General features: G+C 45.4%; 1 protein-coding gene across 1 annotated transcript in view; it reads right to left on the reverse strand.

Annotated features, from left to right (window-relative positions):
• The window catches only part of LOC135396593 (tyrosine-protein kinase transmembrane receptor Ror-like), a 170,957-nt gene that overhangs the window by 18,118 nt on the left and 130,523 nt on the right, over positions 1-22,316 (reverse strand). The window contains exon 2 of the mRNA XM_064627641.1: positions 10,425-10,562. Within this exon, the coding sequence (XP_064483711.1) occupies positions 10,425-10,533 (109 nt within the window). The 5' untranslated portion in view covers positions 10,534-10,562. The remainder of the gene's footprint in view (positions 1-10,424; positions 10,563-22,316) is intronic.

Consider the following 22,316-nt stretch of genomic DNA (forward strand, 5'->3'; position numbering starts at 1 on the left):
TCTGGTTCGGTGAGCGATGGGAGCTTACGCCTGTTTGTAGCAATTTGGATATATGTCATAATTGCTTTTTAACACCCTTTTACACCCTTTACCAGACGCTATGTTGACCTATAGGTGGTAAGTATAGAAGTTACCACCTTTTCACGATCCTTTTTTTCTGTGAGCGTACCAGGAAAGGACGCGGACCGGGAAAGGCAACGGAAATAAAGTGCATCTGTGCATTTTATGGCATTATACACTCGCGAAAAGTAACAAATGCTTTAATGTTGTCCTCGTATATAATTACGAGTCATCATTTCATATTTGTTGATGAACGCGGTGTTAGCTGCACTGTAAACTGAAAAACACCCTTATGGGTGTAAATGGCTTGTCCTATAACTGACACCTCTTTTTACACCATATGGTCTTAGAACACCCTTTTCAGAGGGTGTATTCTGTGTAAGACACCCTTTGAAAGGGTGCTTTTCCTTGAAAATGCTTTCTTTTGCACCCTTTAAACACCCTTCTAGGAGGCCATATAAGACCATATGGTGTAAAAAGAGGTGTCAGTTATAGGACAAGCCATTTACACCCATAAGGGTGTTTTTCAGTTTACAGTGTGGCATCTGAGTAACGTGGCGGTGTACCGTGTGTGCAACATCGCACTATGCAAGTCACCCCGCTGCGTTACAGTTGCCCTCACCCTTCATTCCATGCGATGTAGCCTTATATAAACACGAATAGGCGATTTCAGATATTGCCCTTGTGCTCCGCACGGGGGCCCTCCGTCGCCCAAGTCACCCGCATCGCGCAATACGTCGTTTTCTTATTCAACTCTGGCAACTCCGAGTTACTCTCAGCCGGCGAAAAATAGCCAGAGTAGCCAGGTTAGCGGAAATGACGTCATAACTCTGTGGCGAAAATTAGCCAGAGTAGCCAGGGAGTGACAACTCTACTCTACTCTGCTCTGAAGAAGGGTAGCCGTGGTTCTGACGTCACACACAAGCTAGCAGACGACGATGCGTCGTCTGCTAGCAACCGTCCTGTTGACAGACAATATGGGTGATGTTCATTTTCGAAATGTAGGACTGGTTAAAAACTGTCGAGCATTTTCAAAATCTGCTGGAGTGCACGCATCTGCGTGAAGTTGTTAAACGGAGTGTCTGCCAGCACTTCCTAACTCTAGTCGTTCGAAAATTACGGTCAAAGGTGGCTACTCTGGAGTCACGTGATGATAAAGGCTCTGACGTCGTTACCCAACTCCTGGCTACTCGGGTTGAATAAGAGAACCGTTTGCGCTCTTCTTCTTCTCTCTGACTCATGAAAACTAAATCCCAAGGTGCAGCGGGGCTTTCGCAACACGGCGCTCTCTGGTGGGCCATCCATGCAATTTCTGAAATCGTCTATTGTCATTACCGTTGGATAAACACTGCATTAACCTTGGCAAATAGCCCGTTGTGGCTTGAGTATCGTACAACGGGCTCATGACAGAGATTAAATCTTGGGAGGAAAGGAACGGCACGATTTCCTTGTTTCTGTGCATGGTTGTGCGTGCGTATGAGCTTGAGGTTCTGTGTAAACGCATGGGTGAGCGAGCCTGTGGGTGTGCACACGTTTGTGCGCGTGCATGTCTTTGTGTGTGTGAGAATACACGCGCAGAAAGGATCCGACTGCCCAGACATACATAAAAACGAAAGCTGCAGAGACGCAAGAGCGACTGCGCGTGTTCAGAAACCAGCTTGAAAAGCAGACAACCTGAAACCTGTTAGTGCGGCCAAGCTAATGTGGTTATGCGCGGCGTACGGACGTGGAGAGGTGGAGAGTGGACAGCAGGAAGGAGTGGGGGAGGAGGAGGAGGAGGAGGAGGAGGGGGTATGCGTCCTGGGAGGACTTCAAGGAGTACTGTGCCGACAGTCGTCCGGAAAGTCTGGCGGAAAACGCGAGACCGCACGGCCTGTGGTATAGGATTCGAACCGAGCACCTCCCACACTGTAAACTGAAAAACACCCATATGGGTGTAAATGGGTTTGTCCTATAACTCACACCACTTTTTACACCATATGGTCCCGAACACCCTTTTAGAGGGTGTATTCTGTTAAAACACCCTTTGAAAAGGTGCCTTTTGAAGTAGACCAGACTACGTGGGTACACTGTTTATTCCACGGAAGCCAGAACCCGAATGCCAGCTGACTAGCAGCTGCTCACGAGACTCCCAGTCTTCATCCTCAATATCGCTGCCGGTGGAACTGCAGCGCCACTACAATTTCCCCCCTTTAAGATGATCCGTAGCGCTCCGGTTTACAACGCGTGCGCGTTGGATATCGAGCTCCGAAAGTCTTCAGAGGGGCCGCAGAGTTTGCTAGAGGAACTGCAAAGTCTGCTGTCGCTGGACCCGGGCACTGTTCGCTGTCTCCTTCAGGTTCAGTCGTCTCAGGAAACACAAGAAGGAAGCCTTCAGAAGCATTGTTCCCTGGAGACTGCAATGGCTCTCTGTCGTGTTGTGGGACATGCGGGAGCCACGTAGTCGTTGATTCCCGCCGCTTTAAATGATCCTTGTGGACCCGGTGTTCTTTGCCGAACTCGTCTTTCGCAACATAGATCGTGGAGCCCTGCTTGTTGCCGATCGTATACCAATTTTCCAATGGCCTTTTTTGATGGGGTCGAGCATCCACACTTTCTGGCCGATTACGAAGCTGCGATCGCGCGTCCCTACTCGACGGGGCTGATGACATCGCTGAGGAGCTGCTACTGCGGCACATCTTCGCTATGTGGCCCATCTTGCCGCAAGAACGGCAGTCTTCGGATCGGAATCGGCAGTCGTCTGCGCCATGGTTGGTGTTTCCACATCGAAAGCATCGAATGTTTCGGTCAGGCCTCAGCAGGTGCACGGCGTTCTTTGAGCACAGCTGTTGAGATTCAGTTGCCGCTGCCAAACAACTTTCCGCCAACCGGAGCGCAGAATCCAAGGTAAGGTCCTTTTCAAGCACAAGCCGTGTCCGGAGTCGTTCGTCTCTTAGCCCAACGATGAACGCTGTTAGCAACGAGCAGGTCCGAAGATCCGTCTCGGCTTCGTACTCGCAGCGACCGACGACAGTGGATAGCCGTTCCATGTAGTCCCGCACCGTTTCTTCCTCGTCTTGACGGGTGGAGAACAACTTCAGCCTCTCGAATTCTTTGAATCTCTTCGGCGTATAATGTTCTGACATCTTCTTGAGAAGCTCGGTGAAGGGGACCTGGGCAATGTTGCGTGGCTGCAACGAATGGTATAGTCGCTTGAAGACTTCTGGACTCAGTGAAGATATAAGTAGGCTGCTCTTATCTTGGTCGTCAGAAATCCTGGCCACACGCAAGGCAGCTTCGAACCTCACGTGATAGAGGTTCCACTCCTCTTTGGCTGGGTCAAAGGTTCCTGGACTCCTGAAATGACGTATGCCCTCCGCAGACCTCGCGGCAGTTGGTGACTGAGGCGTCTCCGGGAAAGACATCACTGTAACAGCTCGTCGCCAGTTGAAGTAGACCAGACTACGTGGGTACACTGTTTATTCCACGGAAGCCAGAACCCGAATGCCAGCTGACTAGCAGCTGCTCACGAGACTCCCAGTCTTCATCCTCAATATCGCTGCCGGTGGAACTGCAGCGCCACTACACTTTTCCTTGAAAATGCCTTCTTTTGCACCCTTTAAACACTTTTATGAGGGTGTAAAATTGTTAAACACCCCCTAAAAGGGTGTGAAAGGGTGCAAAAGACGGCATTTTCAAGGAAAAGCACCTTTTCAAAGGGTGTTTTACACAGAATACACCCTCTACAAAGGGTATTCCGGACCATATGGTGTAAAAAGTGGTGTGAGTTATAGGACAAGCCATTTACACCTATAAGGGTGTTTTCCAGTTTACAGTGCAGTCTTCAGCACGACCTTGGCATAGCAGCAACGGGCGGATGATTTTACCCTCTCGGCCATGCAGCACAGGCTTGCGTTCAAGAACTCGCCCGGTTCTCTCTCGACTCTTTGCGTTCCGGAATCAACCCGATTACGTCACAACCCGAGTTCCTAAAACGGGTCGCCTACCCAAGTGTACACTGGAAACTGAAAAACACCCTTATGGGTGTAAATGGCTTGTCCTATAACTCACACTACTTTTTAACACCGTATGGTCTGGAACACCCTTTTTTGAGAGGGCGTATTCTGTGTAGAACACCCTTTGGAAGGGTGCTTTTCCTTCAAAACGCCGTCTTTTGCACCCTTTGTACACTGTTTTAGGAGGGACTGTTTAGGGACTGTGAGCGGTACACGTGTGAACGCCGGGTACTTCGACGCCGACTTGAACTCCTCGACCATACACTCTAAATCGTTTCACACCTTTAAAGGTGTAAAATAGGTGTATTAACAAAGATCACACCCCTTTCACACCCTACAACTTCGTTTTGGAAGTTCCTGAGGGTGTAACAATGGTGTACTACACCCTCAGGTGAAATAAGGTGATAAGTGTGTCGCCTGGGTGTAGGAAGGGGTGTGTTTATTTTCGTTCACGTGAACAAAAGTAAATGTATACAACAACCGGGAACGGGAAGTTACATTACAAAAGTGCATGGCGTGGATTTACAACACGTCTACCATCTACAGATTTAGAAGATCTGTTGAGATAGTGCCTAAATTTCTTAAAACACGTTGCTCCTCATTGCAAGACAGAACAAATGCATGATAGTGCTCACACTCAACTGTAGAATGTTTGTATAAGAAAAATCGTATCAGAGTTAATATCATATATGCCTGTAATCTCAACGAACACGGGTAAGTCCTCCTCGGAAGATTCTTTGGCAACAGCACAGCCAACAGCAAATGTGTTATCATTATCATCTGCACTTTTTACATAGACAATAGATTGTGCGTGAATATCACTGTCATGAATATAACTCTGAATTGCTTCTGGGGCATGTTGAAGTAGTATCTCCTTGGAACCATCAGTAGATGTGGCATTTCTGATGAAGGGCTGCGACCACACATACTTTTGATAAAATTGATGTCTTCTTGCTAATGCAAGGGTTATGTTCTTAAAATGTCGAGTTTTTCTAGCAACATCTTAAAATGCTGGTGTTTCCCTTCGAAACGCATACACAATACAGCTAGGAGAGGACCAAACATCTTGATGAGTCGCGGATAATGAACAATGTAATGCATTTTACAGGGGTTAGATATTTGTGGGTACAACACTGCAAAGCCTGGAAGAAACGAATAAATGCAACGTTTTAAGTAATGAACATGCATATGGGGGAGGTGCCTGCTCATGAGAAGGTCTACAATTTCACGAAAAGCTATATACAGCTGCCATGCTTCATTGCCATGCACAGCTGCCACGCCATACATGATTTTCTGTATGTCGGCTGTGCATGTTTACACACACATTTAGTCACCTTGATATACATACATATATGGACCTCAATGTGATTATATGCAATATGCTGGTAATTGTGAATACACGGTTACCAGCATATTGCCACGAACCCAGCAGTTTTATTCGGCGTTACAACCTTTACACCCCAATTGCCACGAGGGTGTTAAAATACACATTAAAAGGTGTGCGCCATGAACATTTTGATTTACACCCTTTAAGGTGTAAAACGATTTAGAGTGTAGACCATTCAGCCTGTCCAAAGTACTTGGCCCATGGAGCTCCCCTGCGCATCACTGCCGGGCTCTTCGCTCCCTTTTTGCTTTCATGCAAAGCCACTGGACTCCTCGAAGAGCTCTAAACAGAACTCCGACCTGTCGTCACTTCACTCTCACCATAATTCATCCTCTCATATTAACCTCTTTGAAGTGGGGTAGAGTCCTGTGGCTACCACGGGGAAACATCCCATGTCATCATCACTTCTTCACTGTTTATTGTTGTTGTTGTTGTTAGGTGTTCAACAATCTTACACCCTCCTAAAAGGGTGCTTATAGGGTGCAAAAGAATGGATTTTCAAGGAAAAGCACCCTTTCAAAGGGTGTGTTACACAGAATACACCCTCTAAAATGGGTGTTCCAGACCATACGGTGTCAAAAGTGGCGTGAGTTACAAGCCATTTACTCCCATAAGGGTGTTTTTCAGTTTACAGTGTAGCGGCTCCGATATCGACACGCGCTACTCCCTATCGGGATGGGCGTAGCTAAGAGCAGTGACGTCAGAGCTGTTGTCAGCTTTTGCTGCTGCTCGTCTCGGCTGTATCATGGAGGACGCCCGGAAATTCGAGTGCGGATTTGGCGACCTGATGTTCTCTTCGGAGCAGCATGCGCGGAACCATTCATACAACAGACATCAGCTCGTTGCATGTGAAGGTCGAAAGCTGCTTCTATGCGTTTTGGAGCTAGACCAGAGGAGCGCTACACTCTAAATCTTTTCACACCTTTAAAGGTGTAATAACGTGCATGGCGCACGCCTTTTTAGGTGTAATTTTGGCAACATCATAATGGAGCACGGTTTCGCACAAATTTTCTTTACTCGAGTGTTGTCTGTCCTCCAAAAATTCAGTCTTGCCACAAATCAACATTGGTCAACAGTACTGTAGACACTTGCGCGTGCTCGATTATCGATAGCGATGCATATATGCATTAGCTCGTACCTACGATATCCAAGACATAATGAAAGCGAGATTTGCACTGACACTTGATCTTTAGTAATGCTTTCCAAATTTTGTAAAATACCATCCCGGAGATGCAATGTTACGCAACCAGGTTGAATGTTCATAGCGCACACCTTTAAAGGTGTGAAAAAGTTTACAGTGTACCGTTTCTCAGAATGCGCCGTAAATATCTGTGGCGCCCCCGACAGATGACGACAATGCTGGCCGGCTACTCTCGCGCACCAGTCTTGGCACGAGAATTAAATCATTCTTCGACCAACCTTCTACCCCGCTATAGTTGTCTCTTTTCTCGTGCTCGAAGAATGCGGGCTCGAGACGATCCACATATCCCTAATTCGTGGCGTGTATGCTTTACGAACTCACGCAGATGACCCCACACCGAAGTCAGCACCGCAACAGCAAAGCAGCGGCCAGAGGTTAATTCTGATGTCCCGGGGCCCAAATGCCAGAGTTGTGCCTAACTCGTTACAAGTAACTCGTTACTTGGTAACGGTTACTTTTTTTGGTAACGAAGTAACGATTCAGTTACTTATTAAAAAATGGTAATAGTAACGGAATCAGTTACAAAAATTGGTAACTCGTTACTGACGTTATTCGTTCCTTTTCTTCAGCGCGGGGGAGCACATTTCGGCACTCCGTGTGGCGCAATGCGTGGACCTGCGTGACCCACGACCACGTGTGACTCAAAGTATTATTGCAGTCCCTCGTTGGATGTGTTGTTGACGTGCTGAATCGTCTTAAACGAAGGCCCTTGTCTTTTCTCTTGTTTCCGTAATCTCCGACCATCACTCCTTCCCAAGGATGGGTACCAATTGTGCTATGGCTACAAAAAACGCGTTTCGACCTCGAGCCTTTTCTTGTCTTTGCTAAGCTTCTGAGTGCCCTAAATTATGACGCAGCCCCTCGTCTGTTTTTGGGAACCGTTGGTGATCGGTGGCACGAAAACCGGTGTCTTTTCTCGTGTTTCCATAACCTCCGATCACCCCCACTTCGGCAGCAGATGTCATCACACGAAAGAAAACGAAGATCACTAATGTAAATTTCGAGTATCAGCTTCTTGTGAAGTGCAATTTCTCATTAATAATGAGTTGAAGGCAAGTCACGGCATGTTTGTTGGCTCTTTTAACTATGCGGCGGTAACGAAAAAGTAACTCGTTACCTGTGAGTAACGAGAACTCGTTACTTTTGTATGTTGGTAACGAGTAACGTATTTAGTTACTTTTTTCTGAAGTAACGGGTAACGGTATTTAGTTCCTATTTTTTAGTAACGGGCACAAGTCTGCCAAATGTCACTGTCGTCTGCTGTCGCCATGTCGAGGATTGTACTTGCGCCCGTTATAGACGAGTTTAGAAAATCCCAGAGTGCTTAGCGCCGCTGTGAACTGTGGGAGTTTACTAATACGAAAGAAACGGGCGGACCTCCAAACTGTTCCGGTTTCTCCCCTACCGGTCCATTGTCCACGACATGTCGAGGTCAGCGAAAGCGAAATGTGAAGGATTATTCTTCGTTCCCCCGCTCAGCAAGCTCCCAGGATGCAATGCGTGAGCAAAGAGCACTGGGATTTTCTGAACTCGTCTATTCGAGGATGGCCTACCTTCTTGGTGACGTATTACAACTCTGTCACGTGACCAACTCCTGCTCGAGAGCTTGTTTTGGAACGCAGCCCTTGGATTGGAGCTTCCCAGTGTTTAGCGTGACAACCACCGCTTGAATGTCACCACAATGTGCTGCATCCCTTCGCTCAACTATGCTGCTGGTGATAACATAGTGGAACAGCTGCGTTATCAAAGTCATTTTTCGAAATTTCAATAGAGCTCCCCCTGTTATGTTAAGTCGGTCTATGCCTAACTAACCTTTCCTCGCATTTTTTTCAATAAACGCATTCCCCCCCCCCCCCCCTCCCCTAATAATTATTCCGCCGGGAAGAAATATCGCGGCCGTTGTTGCATTGCGACGTTCGCAAGTCAGACTGGGATCGTCTTCCATCCCTTCTCCTCGTCTGTTTGTACATAGCCCCAGCTGCTTCGCTGTGCTAACACGGAATCGAAAATTCGATCGATACACGTTCAGGATTTCATTAGAGCCGAATGTCAATATCAGCGGATTGGCCCACCGACCACAGCTATCTTGATGACCTTGCTCAAGCGGTAGAAATGTTTTCTGCAGTCGATAATGGTGCTTGCATGGTATATAACTTTTTTTTTATGGTGCACATGTTGCGTAGCACTGTGTCTTACGGGTCTGGTGCTTTGCTTCTTTGCTTTTTTTTTTTTTTTTTGCTTTGCTTTGCTTTTCTTCTTACGAACGAGTGTGCCGCTCGTAAATGTTGTTCAAAAAGAGGCAAAAACAGCGTCGCTGTGTCAGTTGTGAATGCGCGCGCGATCTAAGGATGCGGCTTCGATTCGATTATATCAGATTAGAAATAGAAAGAAAAAATGGAAACGTACACTCTTAAAAATGAAGTTCACCGCATAGCACGCTCCTAGCCAACCATCATCTCGAATGCGGTGATCGTTATCGAATATCGTTATCTGCCCTGATTTGTTGAAAACGGGAGGCGTACGCCCTTTCTGTGACAATTATGAACAGCGTAAGTGTCACAGAAAAGGCGTACGCCTCCCGTTTTCAACAAATCAGGGCAGATAATGATATCATTCGAGATGATGGTTGGCTAGGAGCGTGCTATGCGGTGAAGTTCATTTTTAAGAGTGTACACTCTAAAAACAGAACTTCACCGCATAGCACGCTGTGCGCCAACCATTTCCACGAATGATGGGATTATCGCTTCTGATTCGAAGAGGGAGGTGGGCGTACGCCTTTTTGTGGCAATTTGGGTATATAAAAATTGCCACAAAAAGGCGTACGCCCCCACTCTCTCTTCGAATCAGAAGCGATAATCCTATCGTTATTGGTAACGGTTGGAGCACAGCGTGCTATGCGGTGAAGTTCTGTTTTTGGAGTGTATAGGTCGAATCACCAATCCAGAGGCATGGTTTGTCTGGATGGCATAAGGTAATGTAACTACACTCTTAAAAATGAACTTCACCGCATAGCACGCTCTTGGCCAACAATCACATCGAATGATATCGTTATCTGCCCCTATTTGTTGAAAACGGGAGGCGTACGCCTTTTGTGTGACACTTATGCTGTTCATAATTGTCAAAAAAAAAAGGCGTACGCCTCCCGTTTTCAACAAATCCGGGCAGATAACGATATCATTCGAGATGATGGTTGGCTAGGAGCGTGCTATGCGGTGAAGTTCATTTTTAAGAGTGTACTTCCTATAGGCTGGAACGAGGCCCTTGGCAAGTCATCGGCAAGCCGCTGCCACCGAAGCGTACACTCTTAAAAATGAACTTCACCGCATAGCACGCTCCTAGCCAACCATTATCACGAATGATATCGTTATCTGCCCTGTTTTGTTGAAAACGGGTGGCGTACGCCTTTTTTGTGACACTTATGCTGTTCATAATTGTCACAGAAAAGGCGTACGCCTCCCGATTTCAACAAATCAGGGCAGGTAACGATATCATTCGAGATAATGGTTGGCTAGGAGCGTGCTATGCGGTGAAGTTCATTTTTAAGAGTGTAGCCGGTAGCGCACTCTGTCTGGCCTTTCAGTCGATTGTCATATACTTTAATGAGAGACAAGTGCGATTGATGTAAGCATGTACATGTCCAAAAGACAAGCAAGTAACCAATGAAAGACAGAAGGTAAAAAACACATATTTCGAGCTGCTTCGTCATCCTAGTCAAGACACACGACTACAGGATGACTAGGAACATGACTATACGACAACACGACTACAAAGAGAAACTCACCAAGAGCGGGTGGTGCGCAAGACTCATGGGCTCGCTTGACGGTGAGATCACTGCAGATGCAGATGAAGGAACCATTGTAACTGTGGCAGCCGGCTTCTGGTCCACACATGGTGGCGTTGTGGTCGCACAGGTCCACTTCTGGAACGATTCAATTAACGTGGAATACTTTCAACAACAACAACAACATAGATGAATGGATGATGATGATGATGATGTGGGATGTTTCCCTGCGTGAATACTTTCAAGCCAGACACGAACCATCGCATAAACTGTCGTTTTCGGAGAAAAAGAAAAAAAAACATACTTAATTGCTTACGCACTTTTAAAGCTAAAGAACAGAACAGAAACAGAAACAAAAAAAATGTAAACTTTTAAAGCCAATTATATTTAAGGCCCCGGGTTTTCCGCGATTCCGCGGAATATCGCGGAATCCTTTGTTTGGCACGGAATTTCGCGGAACCCCTTATTTTTAGGGGTGTGCGGGTACTGCAAACGTATTTTTTATTCGCGATGTATTAATTTTCGCGAATTCCCTCGACCGCTACAAAATCGCGAAAAATTGTACTCGCGAAGACAGCTTGACGTTTATCCCGCGCAAGGAAATAGCCCTGGAACCGCTAAATTGCGCAAATGAACAATTTCATAATTGCGCAAATGACTGAATGCGTGATTCGCGAAAATTATTGCATCGCGAATAAAAATACGTTTACAGTATTCGAGTTCTCGAATTCGAATCAAATATCAATCACTCGAAGTATTTCATTCGTGAATCGAATGCCCAATATATTCGGATTTCCGAATATCTGACTAAGTATTCGCCGAATACGAACGACACCTCCTCAAAGCGTCCCTGCATGAGGTGAAGCCTGCCTTACGAAACTGCTCATGCTGCAGGACCAACACAGACAGATTGTACACTCTTAAAAATGAACTTCACCACATAGCACACTCCTAGGTGAGTCCTAGCCAACCATCACCCCGAATGACAACGTTCTCGCCTCTGATTTGTTGAAAACGGGAGGAGGAGCCTATTTTGTGCCGTGCATAATGGGCACAAAATAGACTCCTCCTCCCGTTTTCAACAAATCAGAGGCGAGAACGTTGTCATTCGGAGTGATGGTTGGCTAGGAGCGTGCTATGTGGTGAAGTTCAGCTTAAAATAACGTTAGCTCAAGTTTATTGTTTTTTGTTTGTTTGTTATTTTATTGTGGTATGAACGTTCAACTTTATCGTATTAATACATTCCTATGTTGTGTGTTTTTATTGTGTACTGCTGGTAAGGCTTTAGGCTGTTAGTAGACACATATATAAATAAATAAATAGATTGTGCATACTTCGCCTGAGCAGCGTGCAGTTTAGCGATGACCGTGGGGGACCTTGATTTGATGTCGGTGAGTTTCCCTTTAAAGACTCTTAAATAACGCCTGCACACTCTTAAAAATGAACTTCACCGCATAGCACGCTCCTAGCCAACCATAATCTCGAATGATATCGTTATCTGCCGTGATTTGTTGAAAACGGGAGGCGTACGCCTTTTCTGTGACAATTATGAACAGCATAAGTGTCACAGAAAAGGCGTACGCCTCCCGTTTTCAACAAATCACGGCAGATAACGATATCATTCGAGATTATGGTTGGCTAGGAGCGTGCTATGCGGTGAAGTTCATTTTTAAGAGTGCAGCCGAGAAATCAAAAGGGTGTCTTGTAACTTCCACAGGGCATGTATTGTAACCTCCTTCCTATAATCTTCCTATAAAGTTCCTACAAACTCTCTAGATGCTGAAAGATCTTTCAGCAGGTATAAAATGATTGCAGGTGACAGACCTTTGTCTTTGTCAGAGGAGAGAAATCGAGATATCATGTAATGCTGAGCCACAACAGGTGCTTTCAATCTGTAATTTTATAAAATATTTTTTGTTCCCACATTATCCAAGAAAATAAAGTGTTGCCCAGTTCAACCAGCCGTTAACTGCTTGCCGCGGAAAATCGCGGAATTTACAAGTTGGTGGCGCGGAACTTTGAATTTGCCGCAGCAGGAAACCAGGGTAGCCTTAATTAATCCTTGTTCCTTGTTGTTTTTTTTTTTTGTGATGACAAATAAATAATAAAAAAAATATAAATTCGTGCTAGCATACTGCTAGCACGAATATGACTACGTACTTTCATCTCAAGTCAATTTCGTTTCACGCTCCATGGTACTGCGGGCGGCAGTAACCAAGCAAGCAGATAATTACTTGGATGTTGGAATTAATTAAGGGCCGAAACCAATCGAAACTAGCGAGGAAACTCGCCTAGAGCAACCATGGGCGTTTTTTCCTCTGCGGTGTAATTTGCCATTTCAAGTCTGCGACGGTGCAAGATTTCAAATCCCGGCCTATTGCACTCTTTCGCCATGTTTCCAAGGTTGCCCGAGGGATGTTTCGTTCAAATGATACCCGAAGGATGCAATCATACATTGCTCACGTAGCAGACGACTCATTGCAACGTTTCTTCACCCAGAAAATTCGCGGAAGACGACTTCACGGGCAACTTTTTCTTCCAATCGCGATTAATTGAGAGACAGATTTCATAACAAACACAAAAAGTCTTGCGCACTTCGTTCTGGCAAAAAGAGGAGCAGAAAGAGAAACACGAGAGAGCACTCGACTTTCGTTGGCGCCATGGTTTCACAATGAGAACGGAACAAAATGTATTTAATGAGGATAATCGGTTCCAAGAGGGAACGCGGATTTCTGTGGCAATTGCTGTCGAAATTGCAGTGGGGATGTTGCTAATAAGCTATTAGTAACAACGTCCCCACTGCTTGTGCACATATAGTGCAACGATACCCGTCTACCTCTTGATCTTTATTTCCTGTTCTCATTTTTACCTTTCATCTTCGAAGGATTACAAAAAAAGGAAGACCCAAAAAGATAAGCTTTCAAAGCATTCTAGAGAAGATGAAAGGTAAAAATGAGAACGGGAAAGGGGGGAAAAGATCAAGAGGCAGACCGGTATCGTTGAAGAAAGTAAACTCTTAAAAATGAACTTCACCGCATAGCACGCTCCTAGCCAACCATTATCTCGAATGATATCGTTATCTGCCCTGATTTGTTGAAAGCGGGAGGCGTAAACATTTTTTGTGACAATTATGAACAGCATAAGTGTCACAAAAAAGGCGTACGCCTCCCGTTTTCAACAAATCAAGGCAGCTAACGATATCATTCGAGGTGATGGTTGGCTAGGAGCGTGCTATGCGGTGAAGTTCGTTTTTAAGAGTGCACTCTTAAAAATGAACTTCACCACATAGCACGTCTTAGCCAACCATCACCCCGAATGACAACGTTCTCGCTCTAGATTTGTTGAAAACGGGAGGAGGAGCCTATTTTGTGCCCATTATGCACGGCACAAAATAGACTCCTCCTCCCGTTTTCAACAAATCAGGGGCGAGAACGTTGTCATTGGGGATGATGGTTGGCTAGGAGCGTGTTATGTGGTGAAGTTCATTTCTAAGAGTGTGATGGAGGCATCAAAAACGTAAGAAAGAAATTATAATTGGTGATAATGGCAATATTATTGATGGTCCTAACGTAATCGCTTTCCATTTCAATCGATATTTTCAGAGCGTTTTTACTAAAGAAAAAGCCGAGTATTATCCACTAGAAGCGTGGCGTATTTCTGTCACTCAAGGGCGCCCGGCACAAACAAAGGGGATATATCCTAACTGAATCACCTATAACGCTATCTTCTATACACTTGCTGCTTCTATGTCCTCAATTCCACGCGACAAACAGCTGGCTATAAAAAAAAAAAAAAAAAAAAAAAGTCGGTGTGGCGGAAACTCTAGGGAACCATTCACTGCTTGTGACATTCCACGACGACTCTTTGAATTCCTTATGACAGAGCGAGGCAGTTAATGAACGCACTAATGGCTGTCTTCTGCTATGTGTTGCGTGGCATTATTTAGTTTCGTCGTTTAGCAGGAACGGCTACGCCGTGACATACGAGAACGGCACAGGAGCGTCAGGAAAGAAAGGAGCCGCAGCCATACAACATTTCAAGGGCGTGTTTCACAGACAGGACTCAAGTGGGGCATTATTCGGGACTCCAGATGTAGAACTGTCGTCTGGCAACACTCGCTGGATTTGCACTGCAAAACAGTTGTGCGCTGCGCAAACGTGTGTTAGCTGCCTCTCGCCGCGTCTTCCTTGCTTACTCTTTCCTCCGCGGTAGTGTTCAGTTATTCAGGCTATCGACAGGGTCTGTCTTTCCTTCAGATCAGTCTCGGGAAGTAACTTAGTTACAAGTAACTATAGTTACAAAAAGTGTAACTATTGACTGTCACTACACTCTTAGAAATGAACTTCACCGCATAGCACGCTCCTAGCCAACCATCGTCTCGAATGATGTCGTTATCTGCCCTGGTTTGTTGAAAGCGGGAGGCGTACTCCTTTTTGTGACAATCATGAACAGCATAAGTGTCACAAAACAGGCCCCGCCCCACGTTTTCAACAAATAAGGGACGAGAACGTTGTCATTCGGAATGTTGGTTGGCTAGGAGCGTGCTATGTGGTGAAACTCATTTTTAAGAGTGTAAGTACTTTTCTAGGTAACTATTTACTGCTTTTCGAAATCGCAGATTTGCCATTTCGGAGCCACCTCGTATCACACTTCATTTGTCTTCTTTATTTGACCGCCTCTGCAGTTATGCTGTAGTCGTGCAGCACCGTGTGTTGGAGATATCGGGTGGGGGACATGGAGTTAGTATGCGTCCTGGGCCGACTTCAGGGTGAACTGTGCCGACATTTGTCTGGGAAGTCTTCGGAAAACCCAGGGAAAACCTTAGACAGCACAGCCGGTGACAGGATTCGAACCCGTGTCACCTGTCCCAATCTCGGCGCGGAGAGCGATCACCCTAACCGCTATGCCACGGGAGCTGGTGTCATTCGAACTGACGGTTGGGCTACCGGTGATGTTACACTCTTAAAAATGAACTTCACCGCACAGCACGCTCCTACACTCTTAAAAATGAACTTCACCACATAGCACGCTCCTAGCCAACCAACACCCCGAATGACAACGTTCTCGCCCCTGATTTGTTGAAAACGGGAGGAGGAGCCTATTTTGTGCCGTGCATAATGGGCACAAAATAGGCTCCTCCTCCCGTTTTCAACAAATCAGGGGCGAGAACATTGTCATTCGGGATGATGGTTAGCTAGGATCGTGCTATGTGGTGAAGTTCATTTCTAAGAGTGTAGCTAACCATCATCTCGAATGATATCGTTATCTGCCCTGATTCGTTGAAAACGCGAGGCGTACGCCTTTTTTGTGACACTTATGCTGTTCATAATTGTCACAAAAAAGGCGTACGCCTCCGGTTTTCAACAAATCAGGGCAGATAACGATATCATTCGAGATGATGGTTGGCTAGGAGCGTGCTATGCGGGGAAGTTCATTTCTAAGAGTGTATAACGGCCGTTCCGGTTACGGCCGACTATTACCGTACAAGTCTGAGGCCATCCAACCATTGCACAGAATGAAGCCTCCTGATTTGTGGAAAGCGTGAGGCGTACGCCCTTTTGTGACATTTAATATAACTGCGTGAGTGCCACAAAAGTGTGTTTTTAGCCAATCAGGTTCAGAGCCATGCCATTCGGCATGGTGGTTGGCTGAAAGTGTGCTATGCGGTGAAGCTCAAAGTACTGCTCGGACTTCTCATCAACGCTGGCAGTGACTGCCCTACACTCTTAAAACAGAACTTCACCGCATAGCACGCTCCTAGCCAACCATCATCTCGAATGACATCGTTCTCTCCGCTGATTTGCTGGAAACGGGAGGCGTACGCCATTTTTGTGACAATTATGAACTGCATAAGTGTCACAAAATAGGCTCCGCCTCCCGTTTTCAACAAATCAGGGGTGAGAACGTTGTCATTCGGGATGATGGTTGGCTAGGAGCGTGCAATGTGGTGAAGCTCATTTTTAAGAGTGTAGATCTTAACTATCGGCGTCATCATTCATCATTCCTTCATCTGTTATCACATCATCTCATCTCATCCTGGCTACAGTCGTGACGCAGCCCACATTCGTGAGGCCGACAACTGCAAGCCGGTTTTCATCACCACCACCCCCTACAAAATGAACTTCACCTCATAGCACGCTCCCAGCCAACCACTATCTCGAATGATATCGTTATCTGCCCTGATTTCTTAAAAACGAGAGGCGTACGCCTTTTTTGTGACACTTATGCGGTTCATAATTGTCACAAAAAAAGGCGTACGCCTCCCGTTTTCAACGAACCAGGGCAGATAACGATATCATTTGAGATTATGGTTGGCTAGGAGCGTGCTATGAGGTGAAGTTCATTTTTAAAAGTGTATTTTAAGAATGCAGATGGTCCCCAGAGAGGCTTCAAGTTCACTAGCGAACTGGTTTCATTTCACCCTTTCTCTATTCGCGATTCCAATGAACTACAGGTGGCGCCCCAAACTTCCAAGATGGCGGACGGAAGGAGGTCTCTGAGCAAAGCCAGCATAGGGAATGCGGTGTCGGCCGAATTATTTTCATCTGTTTCAGGTTTAATACCCACAAATTGACATGTTTCATGAAGACGGAATCAATTTTGTCTGCTGGTCATCTCATACTGTGCAGCTCAACTAAGAGATATAGGCAAACAGTTTCCGTCGTCGGAGTTTGTTTACATACGTCGGGAGTCGAGCGAACAAAGGAGACATTTTAGAATCTAAGAAGGCAAAGCAGGGATTAGTTGCTGAGAAGAGTGACATAGCACGTGTTTTGGAATGTGGATTAGTATTCTGCAAGGCAATACATGTTTGAATTTCTCCTTCGATAATCCCGTAGTATTTAGATGTGAGCGTTGCAAGGCAGGTCCGTTGGAAGTGTAGTGTTTCTAGGAATTCGATTGGACCTTTAAGACACACGTAATCATAAAAAATTGTAATGCACAAGTTAACGTTTACATGGGCATTTGCAAGAGCTCAAGAGAACACTTCCTTGTTTGGTGTGGTGGTGACAAAACGTGCTCATGTGATGTTAGCTTTAACTCCGATGTTCGCAGAACTGTGTGACTGTATATCAACGTTATACGTGAATAACACATTTTGAAAATCCTTGGCACTCATGCGTATATCTGACCCCCCTGCCTTAACATTATACATGTGTAACTATTTAACATATATGTCATATGCTCTGCGGCGAACATCTGAGTGCTGCAAGAGATGCTTTGGCAAATTGAAGTATTCGTTTTCTGCACTGCTCTTGGTATTCACACACAACTTGGTGTGGTAGTTTTATCTTTGCGAGTCATTCGTTGATGCGTGTGGGACACCAGACAGAAGCTGTCTCTCCCAGAGACCGTCTATAGTGGATGCTCGGCTATACCGCATTAGTACGCTGATATTGTTTACTTTGCCTGAGGTCTGAAAATGCATACATGTCAACGTGACAGAGAAATTCTGGTTGCTCGTTCTGTATTACTAAGATTAATATTAAGATAAACTTGTGGTCACAGAGCTAATCAGGAAACTCGTGCGATGGGTCGACACATGGGACTTCCGTTCCGTTCTTCTTGACTAGAAGACTATTAAAAGAAAGCGTGCGGTACTTCCAACAGTCTGAGAAGAAACTAGTAATGCAACATTCATCTTTTCGATTTCGATACCTTCTTTCTTTCCGGCTTTCTGTACATAAGCAAGAGAAACGTGTACCGCTTCCCTGTCCGGACGAGCGCTCGGACCTCCACTCGCAGCTTTTCGAAATCGCCGTCAGGTGGCTACGGCTTCGCTGGAATCGCGAATTGCCGTAATAAAATTTCATGGCTGGCTACTGCGTCACCCTATGCCCTCAATCTCAAGGAACGCTTACCAAATTCAAATCTGCACGAACTTGCTTGCTTCCCACTTTTATGCTCGACATTCCGTTCGCATCTGTTAATCTCAGGCAGACTACATATATACGCCGCGCAGCGATGTTTAACAAACCCCGTTAAATAATGGGACCGTCAAGCTACACGTACGGTTTGTTTGCCTATACATAGTATGGCGACATGTTGGACGTGCCGCAGGGCAGGACTGCGGATAATTCGGACCCCCTGGGGTTCTTCTGACGTGCGCCGGAAATCTCCCGCGCACGGTGCTGGAAGCAATGTTTACCTCCACCACATTGCTGTACCGCCTTCGGAAACCCCCTGATCGGAACCCCCTGTTGTTCGGAAACCCCATGTTGTCCAGCCTTTCTTCAATTAGATAGTGGCAGCTCACCAAGACGTAGTATCTCATGATAGAAGTGATGTTCTGAGGCTGGAACGACATTAGAAGGGACAAATACGTACAAAGCCTCAAACTTTGTATTTGTAACTTTGTATTTGTAAACTGTTTGAGGCTTTGTATGTATTTGTCCCTTCTATGTTGTTCCAGCCTCAGAACATATCACTTCTCTCATGTTCAACAGTTGCCGCTTGCGTCGATCCCGTCGTATGAATGTGTGCATTCATACGTATTTGAGTGCATTCATGCGTTGTATGAGTGAGCAAAAATGCAAGAGTGAAAGGAGGATGAGTGAGAGAGAGTGGCTGGTTTGTCCCTTCAGATGACGCACCCTTCACTCTTAAAAATGAACTTCACCGCATAGCACACTTCTAGCCAACCACTATCGCGAATGATATCGTTATCTGCCCTGATTTGTTGAAAACGGGAGGCGTACGCCTTTTTTCTGACACTTATGCGGTTCATAACTGTCACAAAAAAGGCGTACGCCTCCCGTTTTAAACGAACCAGGGCAGATAACGATATCATTTGAGATTATGGTTGGCTAGGAGCGTGCTATGCGGTGAAGTTCATTTTTAAGAGTGTTGGAAGTCACTGTGGAGGCGTGTTAGCTTAGCTCAATTGGTAGAGCCCTGGACCGGTAATCCAGAAGATGTGGGTTCGAGTCCTACAGCTGGCTAACCTTTTCAGTGACTTTCATCTTTCAACGTAGTATCTTGTTGAGAAAGTGCCTAGGCAATATGAACACTCGCGGAAGAAAGGAACGATGTGACGTTTTTGTCTGATTCCGTGACAGCGCAGCGAGGCAACCATGTCATGTTGATGATGAACAAGGCGTGCATATATGGTCCGCTACAGGAGCATAAAGTTGCCGTTGGATCACGGAGATGATAACGATAATGATAAATAGAAATAATGTTTGAAAAAAAAAAGAAAAAGCTAAGTTGGCCCGTTTGCATAAAAGTTGAGTACGTGACTAGTACACTCTTAAAAATGAACTTCACCACATAGCACGCTCCTAGCCAACCATCACCCCGAATGACAACGTTCTCGCCCCCGATTTGTTGAAAACGGGAGGAGGAGCCTATTTTGTGCCGTGCATTATGGCACAAAATAGGCTCCTCCTCCCGTTTTCAACAAATCAAGGGCGAGAACGTTGTCATTCGGGATGATGGTTGGCTAGGAGCGTGCTATGTGGTGAAGTTCATTTTCAAGAGTCTACTGTACTATGCTACCAAAGCTATTGAGAATGAGTCTGAGACTCGTACTCAACTTTTATGCAAACGGGCCAAGATATCGCCCATACCGGTTAACTGTTAGATGTTTCAACAGAGAGTCTCTTCTAAATTAGGTTGCGTTCCGGACAAAATCAACTATATATATAGCCCTTGCCTTCTTTTACACCAATAAAGCGAAATTCGAGACCGCGCTGGGATAATTTAATGATAGATTAAGCAGATATAATTAACGTAGATTAAGTAATTAAGGTATGTATAGCATTTACGTCGCCGGCATGTTATGGTAATGAGCTACGTCACAATGGTCTTGTTCCAGGGTTTTAGCCTAAGTGCGTTTCTTTCTTTTTTCTTTTTTTTTTTAAGTGCGCTACAGGTCTCGCCAACCAGGGTTATTTGTAGGAAGGGAATTGCCTCAGGAGTCAGGACAGAAGCCGCCGATATTTCGAACAGAGACTGTTCTTCTTCTGGGCACCGTCCTCATCATTGGCATGGTAGGGTTAGGTGTGACGTGTTTAAAGGTTCATGCGAATTGTGGGTCAACAGCCCGGAGGGAAGAAAGGTTCCGTACGGGTTTTTACGGCCGGAGTGAATGGCTGCTTTGTTAGAGTGTGGAGGGGATTATGTGAACGTAGTGATCTAGGCTACAGACCGGTTACAGAAAAATGGAAGGTTCACGAACACGTGGACGAAACGGGACAACAGGCAAGAATTGACAAGCATAGCCAAAGATAAGGAGGTTAGTGGTTACGTGGGGAAAATTCCAGAACCAGCAAAGTTTTTTTAAAATATATATTTGTAATGCAAAGTTGTGGCATGCAATAAAGAAAGTAGAAAGCAGTGGCCATGCAGAACATAACAGATGATAACGGAGGTAGAAGGGAAAAGCATATTTTATTTGTGAAGTGTTTCTAGGGTGCCTTGTGATTTGTTGATACCGGACGGGTGAAGAGCGTTGAGCTTGTATATGAGATAAGACTCCCTATCACGTCTGTCACGTGTGGATCTAAACCCGGTTTCTAGAATATATAGTTTAATGTTGTCAAAATTGTGACCAGGAACGTTAAGTTGTGTTTTTTTTTGTCTTTTTGTTTTTTTGTTTTTCTGTGTGCTAGCTTCTCTTGGTTAATTTCCATCATGTTCACCAAATATCGCTTACTTCGCTCTACGCATGTATATGCATGTCTGTGTTTCAGAACAACATACGTAGACATGAATGTGAAGTCTTTGGAAAGTCAGGCCAGTATGGTGTATTCTGTATCGCACATTGTACCTCTTGATAAAAAGTACGATGACCTTCCGTACTAGTGATTCATCACTATTAAAGCCAGATGGCGCTGACAGGAAGCAAAGACGGCGTCTGCCAAAATCCAGGTTTCGCAAACTCCACAACTTCTATATAGCCTTCTGTTCACTGCGACGTTTTTACATGGAGGACTTAGCGTTAGGAAAACCCACGATATCGGAAAGTCACTGCGGTAAACAAAATACAGGTTAGTCTGCTCCAAAGTTAAACAGAGTACAACTCCTAAGGGAGCAACGCAATTTCGGAAGCATTTTGAATGCGGAGACACTGTTGCGACGGGCTTGAGAAGCCAAACAACTGATTGTAATATATCCGAGAAGGACGACGCGTCATTAAGGTCTGTTCCACAAACAGCTGTCCGACAGCTGTGTGCAGATGTACGCTCTGTATACGTCGTCAAGGGGCCATCTAATTAAATGCTCGGGGCAAACTACGTCTACAGCATCTGCCTAACATCCGACTCACAAACAACGTTCCCAGCAAGAAGTTCCCTCCATGTTGGGGGGGGGGGGATATGTTTATTAAGAAAAAGAAAGGAAAGGTCAGCCAGACGAAGGTTGGCTTGCTATTCCAAACAAAAAAAAAGGCAAAGAAGGGATAATACCCATGGGTTTTGTGTTAGCTGAGTGCTGCAACAGGAACCCGATACTTGAAGTATTTTAGGGACTTTTAAGCTATCTTGACATTTATTTCAAGAGCGCCTTAATTAATTAATTAATTTAATTCAGGTGCTCCTTCACCCTCTCACATTGGGGGTGAAGGAAAGACGCGCCTCCGAAGATGCGCAATGAGCAAAATAAAGGAAAAATGGTGTTTCTTCACGAATTTTTTGCGGACGATCTACCGAACGGATTTTTGTTCTGAAAACGGCTACGACGTCAGGTGACCGAAAGGAACAGATTCGTTCTTCGGTTGGTTGTTTCGACCTTCCCTCACCAATTCGTTTTAACGTCCCAGCTAAGGCTCTAAGATATATACCCTCCCGTATTTCATGTTGGAATGTGTCGTGATCAGAGTCCTTTAACACGTGTTATGATTGAGTTTAATGATGTTCATCGATCGCATGATATCGAGATTTTTGTAAGTCA

The sequence above is a fragment of the Ornithodoros turicata genome, chromosome 1, assembly GCF_037126465.1.
Source record: "Ornithodoros turicata isolate Travis chromosome 1, ASM3712646v1, whole genome shotgun sequence".
Taxonomy (NCBI): domain Eukaryota; kingdom Metazoa; phylum Arthropoda; class Arachnida; order Ixodida; family Argasidae; genus Ornithodoros; species Ornithodoros turicata.